Raw genomic sequence first — 12,777 nt, forward strand, 5'->3', positions numbered from 1 at the left:
GCCCTTGCACTAGGATTTACACCAACAGCTTTCCTGCTTCTCAGGCCTTTGGACTCGGACTGAATTATATTTTCCTGGGTCTCCAGCTTGCAGATGCCAGATCATGGGACTTCTCAGGTTCCATAATCTCATGAAGCAATTCCTCATTCTCTCTCTCTCTTTCTCTCTCTCTCTCATTCTCTCCCAGCCTCTGACAACCACCATTCTATTCTCTACTTCTGAGTCTGACTATTTTAGATTCCACACATAATTGAGATCATGCAATATTTGTCTTTCTGTATCTGGCTTATTTCGCTTAGCGGAATGTCTTCCAAGTTCATCCATGTTGTTGTGAATGGCAGGATTTTTACATACATACATAAATCTCACATTTTTTTCATCCATTCATCTTTTGATAGACATTTAGCATTTAGGTTATTTCTGTACTTTGGCTGTTGTGAATAGTGCTGCATCAAACATGGGAGTGCAGATATCTCTTTGAGATACTGACTTCATTTCCTTTGAATATATACCCAGAAGTGGGATTCCTGTTCATAAGATAGTTCTTTTTTTTTTTTTTAAGATTTTATTTATTCATTTGAGAGAGAGAGCACGGGGTGGGGGGCAGGGAGGGGCAGAGAGGAAGGAAGAGGCAGACTCCTCACTGAGCAGGGAGCTGGACATGGGGCTCGATCCCAGGACCCGGAGATCATGACCTGAGCCCAAAGCAGACGCTTAACCATCTGCACCGCCCAGGTGCCCCAGTTCTTTTTTTTTTTTTTAAGTTTTATTTCTTTATTTGAAAGAGAGAGAGAGAGAGAGCGAGAGTGGGGGCAGTGGCAGAGGGAGAGGGAGAGAGAGAATCTCAAGCAGACTCTACACTGAGCGCAGAGCCCAACAAGGGGCTCGATCTCACGATCCTGAGATCATGACCTGAGCCAAAATCAAGAGTTGGCTGCTTAACCCATTGCGCCACCCAGGTGCCCCTCATAAGATAGTTCTATTTTTAATTTTTTGAGGAACCCCCATACTGTTTTGCACAGTGGCTGCAGGAGTTTGCATTCCCACCAGCAGTGCACAGGGCTCAACACTTGTTACTTCTTGTCTTTTTGATATTAACCATTCTCACAGGTGTGCGGTGATATCTCCTAGTGGTTTTGATTTGCATTTCCCTGATGAGTGGTGATGTTGAGCACTTTTCACATACCTGATGCCCATTTGTTGGTTTTATTTTGAGAAATGTCTATTCAGGTCCTTTGCCCATTTTTAAATCAAGTTATTTGGGTGGTTTTTTTTGTTGTTGTTGTTTTTGCTACTTAATTGTAGGAGTCCCTTATATATTTTGGATGTTAATGCCTTATCAGATATATGGTTTGCAGATATTTTCTCCCATATCATAGGTTCCCTTTTCACTCTGCTTACTGTTTCCTTCGTTGTGCGGTTGTTTTTTCTCCCCCAGACGTATAACAGAATAAAGGAACATGTAACACAATCCACTTAGACTTTATAAACTTCAGTTAAACTCTTCTTTGAGAGCAGAGATCATGTTAAATTTATATTCTTTTTTTCCTATAGCACCTTCTTTTTTTCTAACAACACAATACTCTGTACATAAATGTCAAATTAAATGAAGCTTCTTCCGTATTGAAAAAAATTAGCTATTTTGTCTGACCTGATTAAGGCTGAGGAAAATGTGTGAAACACACACAGTCGTGAGTTTCAGGTCAACGAACAAACAAAAGTTCACCAAATCCAGCAATACTGAGGGTACGTTGGGGCAGTCTTTAACAGGTTGGAATGGTTACTTGAGGATCAATAAAGGAAAGAACTACTCCACATAGTAGGTAATAAACTTGGCTTTTATTACCTCTAAGAAAAGATGAAGGCAGAAAACACACAGGAATTTGAAGATTTAGAGAAATATGTATATTTAAAGGAGGCCTAAATTCCTACTCAGAGAAGATTTTAAAAACTACTAATAATTTATATCTACTTATGTGTTTCTCCCTCATGGTCTTCCCAATCAGCCCCTCAAAGGTAACTACCATCCTGACCTTGGTATTTCCATGTTCATGCTTTTTTAAAAGGTTTATCCTATGTATGTGTAAATGCCTAAACAATATATTGTTGTACTTGTTTTTAAACTTTGTGTAAAGGGCATCTTACTATGTGATATCTTCTGGGATTTGCTTTTTCCCCTCAATGTTATATTCCTGATATTTTTTATGTTGCTTCACTTTAGCTATGGTTTATTAATTTTTACTGTTGTATAGTATTCCGCTCTGTGAAAACAGCACAACTTATCCATTTTTCTGTTGGTGGACAACTGAATTTATTCCAAAATTTTGCTTTTACAGGTAGTGTCATTATGAACACTATTATACTTGTCTTCTGACACACATACACTAAAATTTATTTTGGGCATATACACCCAGGCATTGGCTTCAACTTTACAAGATAATGGATGTGCTTGCTATCTAACATTGACTTCAGAAACAAAATCTAACATGGTGCACTGGGACCTCTGTGGATTACAGAATCCTAAACTGTACAGGCCATAAATGTGACCCAGTGTAACAATTCATCTTCCCCACCCCCTCTCAAACTCCTCAGGCTAGACGGGCAGATGGAGATAAGTAAAACTCCTCCCCCACATTCTTTCAGCTTTGTTTTTTGCCTTCCTCACCCCTGATGCTGAAAGATCCTCTCCTTGAGGCTTCCAAGTCCTTGACTAGGCTGGGTCCCCTGGGCAGAGTCTGGAGATTTTGGTGATGCCAGACATGCCACTCATCCTCTAAGGTCCAGCTTAATTTCCATCTTCTTCAAGATACTTTCCCTTATGCTGGCCCAACTCAATTCAACTAAACAGAATTTTAGAGCTTAACTATGCCTCATTAAACTACAAACCAAAGAATCAATGTGGCACAAAGAGCTCAAGGAGCTCTCAAAGGGCTCACTCTCCAATGAAGAGAAATAAGATAATAAAAAATTCAGATGCAGTGTGATGATAGAGGTGCACACAGACACATGGATGAGGAATGCAGAGCTGACACTTATCTCAGTTAGCTGCATCCATGACTTCCTTCCCGGATCTCTGATAGCTTTTATAATCTGTACATGAATTCCTTGTTCAGCATGAGAGCTTGCAGGATGCATTCATGACAATGGTACCACTAGCTGAAATCAACTCCCTGTGGAATGGTTCTAACAGAGTATCTTTAGAAGTATACCCAGCATGGTCCTCTGGCAATTGAGCTTCCATGTTTTCAAATTCACCAAAGTCATGAGATACCTCTGGTCATCCTTTCTTACAACTCCCATTCACACAGCTGTGAGTTGATCCTCTCAGGCTACAAAGATGTTTATGGACTTTTACCAATTCCCAACTGCCTCCTGGTCCTTCCCCCTTGAAGATATTAGGAACCACCATAAAACTCAAATTTTAATATCCAACATGATTCTATTCCTTTGTTTCTTTGTGGAATGTCATCACATGCACGTTTTTGTAAATCACTGTAGGTCAGTATTGCACAGAATAAATGGCACAAAGAAAGAGTATGGTGGATAACATCATACCACATGATTTAGGATAACATGGTAGAACGCTCATTGGTTGAGGTCATTACAAAATGGTGTGCAAATTCATTGACCAAAGGTTACTGTAGAGTCTGTCAAGCTGTCTTTCATTGGCTGTGAATGTCCAGTGGCAGTCCAAATGTAGAAAGAAGCATTATTATGGTACTGAAATAGACTATATATATGTCTTTAAAGAAAAATATTTCAGAGACAAGTATATTAAAACCAATAATTGCTGTTTTGGCAATGTTATGCTTGATCATATATATTTCTGAGTCTAGTAGGATCCTGTGGGAAATTTTTACATACCCCGCTTTTATTGCTTTATGGAAAAGGGTTATTACTGCTCCTCTATCCCAAAGTCTAAACCCTCAGAGACACTATCTTCGGAGTATCCTTAACACAGCACAAACTTTAATATGTAGTAGAGGCCAGCAAAATGCCAATTTGTAATTAATATTTGCTGATGATGCTGGAGGGGGCAGCAAATAGAAGAGGCAAAGGTCCACCCCAGAGTCTAACACCTAGCTTCCACAAGGTTGAAGTTTCTTAATCTCAGCACTACTGACATTTTGGGCCAGATAATCCTTTGTTGTGGGGGCTGCCTAGTGTGTTACCTCATGTTTAGCAGCATCCTTGGCTTCTACTCACTAGATGTCAGTAGCACCGCCCCCACAATATGCAGACCAAAAATGTCTCTAGACATTGCCAAATGTCCCCTTTGGTGGAGGTGGGGGATTGCCTCCAATTGAGACTGCTGCATTAAATCCATCTCATTGATTTTCTTTCAATCGCCAGATTCTGGTCGGGGCAAAAGAAGGCAACTCCTGGTCTAGAGAGATCAGGGTTGTTATGTCATGTTATGAGAGAATATAAAATCATAGCTAAATTCTGAGGATCACTTTGTGCACATTTATTTACACTCATCTATCTCAGTTACTCTAACAAAATACTGGACAATTTGTAAGACTATTTATGGGTATATATAGGACAGAAAGAGGAAAAGTAGAAAAAGTTGAATTTATTGGGAGTAGTTGAGCAATACTGCAAATGAATTATTTACTCATACTTGGCAGAACGCTTTGTGGTCTCAAGCTTCAGGAGGGCAGATAAGTCCCTCAGCTCCATGACTAGGTGACCAAGGAGAGCTCTTATATCCTGCATTTGTTTGAGAAGAATGCCCATCTGGTGATACAGATGGGGGTCTGGCACCTGCAGAGGAGAGGAGAAGCCTGGATCCTTAGAAGGGGTGGACAGTGGAGGCTGAAGTCCAGGAGAGGCTGTTGGAGTAGATTCTGGAACAGCTAATTTCTGAGGAGCTGGATTCAAGGTGGGGGATGCAGTAGAGCTGGAGGGACCTGTATTATGGGGTAAGAGGCACATGTAAGAGTGAAATCTGACTCTGGCCCTAACCTCATATTCGTGGTCAATCTTTCTTTGTTTTCTGAAAGTGGCTATGGGGTCCAATGGCAGCCGAGGTTTGGGGATTCCCTCATGGTTAAAATTTGAATCGGAGGCTTGGCTACCACAGTTTGAAAATCTTCAGTGATGAGGCTTCATCATTACAGGGCTATAGATATTAGCCAATTCTTACTCTCTCAAGGCAGAACCTAATTCCCTGTAGTGTGGGTGTAGTAACTGGTCCTAGGTCAACATCTTCACTGTATATGACATTAGTGTAATTCCTCATCTTTGTGCCAGCCTTCAGTGTTTTGAGGACACCTCCATTGGCCCCTTGGGTCACCTCCTCTTCAAGATGAGTATCTTCCACTCCCCTCCCCCCCTTATTTTTCTTATGACATGGCTTCAAGCCCCCTCATTACCCTGGATACCACCTCTTCTGGATAAATTATTTCAGGTCAAATGCATACTTTTTAATTGGGGGTCCCTGAACTGAACATAAACTCCAGACTACCTCATCTTCATTCTAGATACTATATTCCTGCAGATGCCCAGAGTTCATGTTGGGAGAATAAGGTCTATGGGGCAGCAGCTGTGGAGCTGGCTCAGGTCTTTCTTGGTTTGGTGAGGGTGTGCACTGTGGTCTGAGGGAGAAGTTCCCTATCTGTGCTCTCTTCCATCCCCAGGGACTCTGGCTTATTGTTCCTGCTTCCTCTGTGTCCTTTCTTAACCTGCTCATACCAAACGCCAGCTCATGGGTCCAATCTTTCCCTCACTTTTCATACACACCAGACAAATACACACTAACTTACCCTGCACCCGGATCTCCAGCTTGGAGCTCTGTTTCCAAACTTGGTTGTCCTCAGTGACTGCTTCACACCAGTAGGACCCAGAGTGTGCCTCTGAAGCTGTGGGGATCTGGAATTCTGGGGAGAGGCCCCTGCCACGCACTGTCCTGCTGTCCTTGTAGAAGGAGAAGAAGAGGCGGGCGGTTGACCTCTGCAGGGGCAGCTTTGTCTGACAGCTCAGGGTCACTGGGTCCCCCTCTTTGGGCTCAGCTGAGGGGGTGGCTCTGAGAAGTGGGGCTGGAAACAGTTCTGAGGGAGAGAGAGGTGAGAAAGAAGAGCTCAGCCATCCTACATTCAGGTGGACCCATGCCAGGTAAAGAACCCAGCCACACTTTCCTCCCCCTATTTCCATCAGGAATGAACACTCTTAGTAAAGCTGCATTTGAACTTTTCAAATCTTCTCTCTCTTCAACTAGAAAAGATTAGAAAAGACCCAGAGATGGGCAAATCTGACAATAGTCCAGACGCCCAATCAGTGAACACTGGGAAGCATGGCTCTGTAGGATAGAGCTGTGGGAAGCATACTAAATGGGGAGAGGGCTGAATGACTTGAGAATGCAATGCTGAGATGCCGCCCCTCCTGAAGCCCAAATTGGGCATTTGCCAGCAACACGTTCCTTAGCCTTCGGTGATCTTGCCACCTCAAGTGAAAGACAGTCTTGGTCCCTCTGTGTCTCCCCACCTGCCTCTGCCACAAAGACATTCCCTTCAGCTCTCACCTTGGACCTTGATAGCCACGGGAGATGCTGTTTCTGGGCTCCCGGGACCAGGGCTCCTGAAGATACCACTGCAGTGATAGTGCCCGCTGTCAGCCTGTCGCACCACAGCAATGGAGAATTCCCTCTTAGGTCCAGGGGGACCCATTGCTGAGCCATCTCGGTAGAAGGTCACCTGGGTCAGTGGCCAGTCTTGCCAGGCCTGGCAGCGTAGAATCAGTGGGTCTCCTTCAAATATAGGGCTGACTGGACCTTGGAGGATCACCCAGTCTGTGGCCAAAGCAGAATTGAGTGTGACCCACTGCCTTCCTTGGGAGTTCCCTGTGCTACCCACATAGACTCCCCCTAAGCTTTCTCTGAGGGTCCAGGTAATTCTCACCCCTAGTTGGGAATGTAGAACAACTTCTCTAAGGCCTAAGACTGAGGGAACCTTGGCTTTTGGGCTGAATATGGGGAAGATGGCACAGTAATCCCCCGTTATCCACAGTTTTGCTTTCCATGGTCAACTGCAGTCCAGAAGCAAATGATTCTCCTTCTGACATATCATCAGAAGATCAATAGTAGTGTAATACTACATCACAATGCCTATGTCATTCCCCTCACTTATCAAGTAGGCATTTTATCATCTCACATTATCACAAGATAGGTAAGTATTAGTACAATAAGGTATTTTGGGAGAGGGAGAGACCATTCTCATAACTTTTACCATAGTACATTGTTATAACTATTCTATTTTATTATTAGATATTGTTGGTAATCTCTCACTGATCTCTTACCGTGCCTAATTTATACTTTACTATAGGTATGTAGGTATAAAAAAAACTTAATATATTTAGACTTTCGTACTCCCTGCAGTTTCAGGTATCCACTGGGTGTTCTGGAACATATCCTCCATGGATAAGGGGCAGGGGGAGCTACTGTATCTCATCCCATGGCCAGTTTCCTGGGGGCACCTTCCTGAGTGGGCTGGCAGTCTAAACAGGCAGGTTTGGGAAATGGGAGAAAGAGAAGGCCTATACAAGTCAGTCCTTCCCGAGACCTCACCGTAAGACACAATCAGATGGAAGGGTTTACTGAAAGTGTAGCCCTTGACCTGGAAGTCAACTTCCCTTGGGTCCTCCTGGGTATCGCAGCTGCTGTCCTGGGTCCTGACTGGTCCTTCACATTGCAGCATCTCAAAACCGGCAGCTGAGGAGGGCATGGTTTGAGAACCAGAAAACAATGCTGTGATTTGGAGGAAGAAGGCAGAAACTGCCCTCTACAAGGGAATCTCCAGGAGAATCATCCTTTTTAGAGTGAGAAGGAAGATGAAAACAATGCTGTGACTTGGAGGAAGGAGACAGAAACTGCCCTCTATAAGGGAATCTCCAGGGGAATCATCCTTTTTAGAGTGAGAAGGGAAGATGCCAAAACCCATGTGGGTCTCTTGACCCAATACTTTTGAGTTGATTCACTGGTTTTCAAGTGCTTTCAGTGAATGGACCATGGTATGGGGAAGAGGGCGGGGAGAGAATGGCAGAATGTGAACTCACCAGCATGATATCCAGCTGCTGGTGCAGGAAACCAGAGGCCAAAGGCAACAATGACCCCAGAGCAGGTAGACACAGGACACAAGGGAAAGGGAGATGATTAGATTTTAACACTCACCAGGGGGTGTTTATCCGTAAGCCATACACCACTAGGCATTTTTACACATGATTTTACTTAATCTTGACGAGATTTCTAGGTATGTGATTTCACTCCCAGTTTTATAAATCTAAGAGAAACAGGCTTAGGATAGTTTGACAACTTACCCAAAACTTCAAAAGGGAGTAGGGAATGGAGCAAGAAAGGAAGGTATGTCTGAGTCCAAAATCAGTGTTCACTGTTTAGATTTGATCAACAGTAGGTCTCAGACCTTCCTTGGGGGTTTCCTTCCAAATTTTCATTTTCTCAAAATTCCCTTGGCTGTTCATCCATGAATACATTATCTACCAATTAACTTCCAGTACCTAGCAGTGTCTCCTCCTTCCTTGCTACCTCCTTTCAGGTCTTCATTTTTCAGCCATTTCTACCTTGATGTCCTCTGTCCCTTAAACTTTCCATGGCAACTGTAGAGCCCTTCCTATGTCCTTCTCTCCACTCCAAACCTCTGCTCCCAGTCTGTCCTGGTAACTATGGAACAATTCTTTCTCTGCTTCCAGGTTAAAACTTAGAGTTAAGGATTTCTCATTGTATCTCCTCAATCTATCTCTTAGCTCCATGATTGACTCAGGCAAGGTTAATTTCCATTCTTCTCATTTTCATGACTGCTTCTTGTCCCTTAATCCCTCTCCCCTTCTTCTGGTCCCATGGCCATTCACATATACTCAATTCTTCTCTCCATTCTTTCCTGGTTTACTTGCCTCTGTTTCATTCCACTCCCTAAGACCCAAAACTCTTCTTTGACCCTGTAACTTCCCCTAGCAACGCCCCTTTCCACTTCCTAATTCTCATTACATCAGTACCAGGTGTTTTCTTTAGATCCTCCTTCAGCTCCTGTCACCACCCTGCTGCTACCTTTTTCAGTTCCTCCGCTGTCATTCAACTAGACTCAGCCTCCACTCCTTTTTGAACATGAACTTGTGGGTTGCTAGGCACTTTCACTCACTAAATTATGAGGTAGGTATTAGTCTCATTTTATGAATAAGAAAATGGAATTAGAGGGGTGCCTGGGTGACTCAGCTGGTGAAGCGTCTGCCTTCGGCTCAGGTCATGATCCCAGGGTCCTGGGATCTCTGCTCAGCAGAAAGTCGGCTTCTCTCTCTCCCTCTGCCCCTCCCCCCAACTTGTGTTCATGCGCACGTGCACTCTCTCTTTCTCTCTCTCTCCCAAATAAATAAAATCTTAAAAAAAAAGAAGAAAATGGAATTAGAGATATCAAAAGTGAATTTTCCAAGGTGACAGAGAGCTAGTTAATAGAAGAAGAACGGCTTAAAACCAGTGTCTGGAGTTCTTGCCACAATACCAGTGTTGTATCTTCGTAGGCACCCAGTCCTGTTTCTATGAGTTCAATAAAATGATTCAACAAAATTTTTGTGCAGGGAACAAGGCAGATGCTAAAAATTCAAACAAATTCGACAAGGTTAAAAAACAAAAACAAGGGCGCCTGGGTGGCTCAGTTGGTTAAGCGACTGCCTTCGGCTCAGGTCATGATCCTGGAGTCCCGGGATCCAGCCCCGCATTGGGCTCCCTGCTCGGCAGGGAGCCTGCTTCTCCCTCTGACCCTACCCCCTCTCATGTGCTTGCTCTCTCTCATTCTCTCTCTCTCAAATAAATAAATAAAATCTTAAAAATAAATAAATAAATAAATGAAGGGCACCTGGGCGGCTCAGTTGGTTAAGCGACTGCCTTCGGCTCAGGTCATGATCCTGGAGTCCCGGGATCGAGTCCTGCATCGGGCTCCCTGCTCGGCAGGGAGTCTGCTTCTCCCTCTCCCACTCCCCCCTCTTGTGCTCTTTCTCTCTCTCACTCTCTCTCTCAAATAAATAAATAAAATCTTTAAAAAACAAAAACAAAAAAGCATTGTCCCTGTCTACAAGTAACTCAGTTTAGTGGACAGCACAGTCATATGAAGAGATTATATCAGCATGAGGAGGAAAGTAATAACAAAGACATATGACAGGCAGCCATTAGGGCAGAAAGGAGGGTTCAAAGAAGCTTCCCTGGTGAAGATGCCACCTATGCAGAATCTCCAGGGGATGCCTAAAAGTTTGTGAGTGAGAGGCAATAGGGGCCATGGAGAGAGTTCATTTCAAGCAGAGGTAAGCAGTATGAGCGAAGCTTGGAGATAGGTAATAACCTGGTGTGTGAGTGGATAAATACAAGCAGGTCGGGGTTTATTACAGCATAATATGCAGGGCTCATAGGCTAACAGCAGAGGCTGCAGAGGTTAAATAGGAACCAGGCTACGGTGGGCCTTGTGTGCATTGGCTGCAGAGCGCAGAATCCATTTCAAGGGCACAAGGCTGAGACATGGAGGTTAGTCAGGAAGTTATGGGACTATCCAAAGTCCACAATGATGAGGGCTTTTCCTAGCATACTATTAGTTCTGTTTCAAGGAAGGGACTGTCTCTAAGAACAGTTTAGAAAGTGCATTTGGCCAAACTTGCTGATTGATCATATGCAGTGGATGGAGAGGGAGGACTCTAGGTGTTCTCCCAAGTTTTTGACCTGGAGGCCCGGGTGGATGCCATGAATTGAGATCAGACATAGTGAAAGATGAAATTAAGAGAGTAGGGGCCAGGAGGACAGATGAGTTCAGCTCTGGTCATATTGTGCTGAGATACCTGTGAAACATGCAGGTAGATATGTCTTGTGCAAAGTTGGATCTTTGACTGTGAAACTCAAAAGCACAACTAGGGTTGGAGATACGACTTTGGGCTCTTTTTTTTTTTTTTAAGATTTTATTTATTTATTTGACAGCGAGAGACACAGCGAGAGAGGGAACACAAGCAGGGGGAATGTGAGAGGGAGAAGCAGGCTCCCTATGGAGCAGGGAGCCCGATGTGGGGCTCGATTCCAGGACCCTGGGATCGTGACCTGAGCCGAAGGCAGACGCTTAACGACTGAGCCACCCAGGCGCCCCTCGACTTTGGACTCTTAAATAGATAGTCGTAGTGGTAAAAATGATACAGATAAATGAACTCACTAAGGAAATTGTGTAAAGAGTGAAGGGTAGAAAGGCAGGAAAGCAACAGTAGAAAACACCAGTCTTTAAGGGGAAGAGAACATAAGCCACCGAAGGGACAAAGACAGGTTCATGGAGTGCAAGGAAAAAATGGCACATGGAAGTCAGGCGAGCAGAGAATGCCGAGAAAGAATAAGTGACCAACACTGCCCAATGCAGCAGAGAAGTTCAGCAGCAGAAGAATTAAAAGGCGGGCCATGGTGCAGTCCATATGGAAGTCATTGCACCCTGGCAAAGCTGATTCCAGTAGAAGCCAGACTGGAAACACTGAAGTATGAGTGAGAAGTGAGGAAGTGGAGAAAGCAAGTGCAAACTACTCTTTCAAGAAATGTGAGAATAGGAAGAAAAAGAGTTGAGATGGTAGCTCAATAGGGCATCACAGTCAAGTGGACTTTTAGAATGGAAAAGGCTTGAAGATTTTTATATTCAGAAAGAGCCATTCAATCCTGCACACCAGACTTTCTAATATCTACCCTTCATTTCCCATCTGCACATTGCTTCTTTGGGCCAAAGTCAGACCACGTATCTTTCCATTGATCAAAGTCAGGCATATCTCCTTTCCCACACGAATGTTCAAACATATCACTTACCCAGCAGCATCTGGACTGCCCAGAGCATCGTAGGAGAAAAGTAGAGGACCCCAGCCATGAGGACAGAGCCCAGCTTCATGGTGACTGTGTTTAGGTCTCCTGCAGCCTCTAACGCACTGATTTTCTTCAACATGAAACCTCTCAAATTAGAAAAGAGGAAGTAAATCTAACTGTCTCATCCCCTTGCATCTGGGGCCTATTTTCAACTTTGTGATTGGCTTTCATCATTCAGATTTGGCTAGGTTGGCTCCAGCATCGTCTACATCCTTAGGACTGTGGGTGAAATAGTAACACTCTCAATTGTTCAAGAACTCCCCCATAGAGCTCAGAGACCTTCCAAAGCACATTATTTTCTGATATCCCTCTGGCCTTCAGGACACTCTGAGAAGGGTCAGGGCAACAGCCCTTCATTTCACTGATGAAGCAGCTGGGGACAAGAGACAGGGAATTGCTTGAAGACAACATGGAAAGTCACTGGGAGAGCAACAATGAGAATTCACGCGTCCTGCCCTATCCTGCCCCAAGACTTCCATGTTTCTAGTGACCAGACTGTCGAAAGGGGAAGGGGATCGGTAATGGCACCCGATCAGATATCAGATTAGTCCCCTGTGGGCTCCAACCAACCAAAGCCCACACAAATTTTTATGAAAATTTCTCTAGACTCATGTCTCAGCTCTCTGTTTCTGCAGCAAGATTAAGGCTATTTAGTCTCAGAGGAAATCTGAGTATGAGGCAGAGTCCCCTGGGAAAGAGGAGAAGGAAGAAGAAAATTGACTTCCAGAGGACATAGCAGTAAGCCCAGGGCTCAGGCTCAGGGCCAAAGCTTGAGCCACTGATCCTGAGGAAATTAGAGACAGGAGGCATCTGATAGCTGGAGAAACCTAAGGAGACTCAGGAATAAGAGCGATATGGAGGCTATCGGATCTCTCGTCAGCTCCAGGTGGCCTTATGAGAACCGT

The 12,777-nt window shown here is 44.2% G+C and overlaps 1 protein-coding gene across 2 annotated transcripts; it reads right to left on the reverse strand.

Annotated features, from left to right (window-relative positions):
- Positions 1 to 4,552: 4,552 nt before the first annotated feature.
- FCRLA (Fc receptor like A) lies at positions 4,553 to 11,965 on the reverse strand. 2 transcript variants are annotated; one of them, XM_031033973.2, is made up of 6 exons: positions 11,819 to 11,965; positions 8,053 to 8,067; positions 7,565 to 7,708; positions 6,524 to 6,790; positions 5,769 to 6,053; positions 4,553 to 4,913 (listed from the first exon to the last, which is right to left on the reverse strand). In XM_031033973.2, the coding sequence occupies exons 1-6, from the start codon at positions 11,949 to 11,951 to the stop codon at positions 4,615 to 4,617; spliced, it is 1,143 nt and encodes a 380-aa protein (XP_030889833.1). In that variant the 5' UTR covers positions 11,952 to 11,965; the 3' UTR covers positions 4,553 to 4,614. The 2 variants fall into 2 exon arrangements, with proteins under 2 accessions (XP_030889833.1, XP_006738830.1); XM_006738767.3 differs by having other exon boundaries at positions 8,053 to 8,070; positions 11,819 to 11,964.
- Between the last annotated feature and the right edge of the window lie 812 nt (positions 11,966 to 12,777).

Source organism: Leptonychotes weddellii, chromosome 6 (assembly GCF_054177405.1).
Source record: "Leptonychotes weddellii isolate Sample4059 chromosome 6, ASM5417740v2, whole genome shotgun sequence".
Lineage (NCBI taxonomy): Eukaryota > Metazoa > Chordata > Mammalia > Carnivora > Phocidae > Leptonychotes > Leptonychotes weddellii.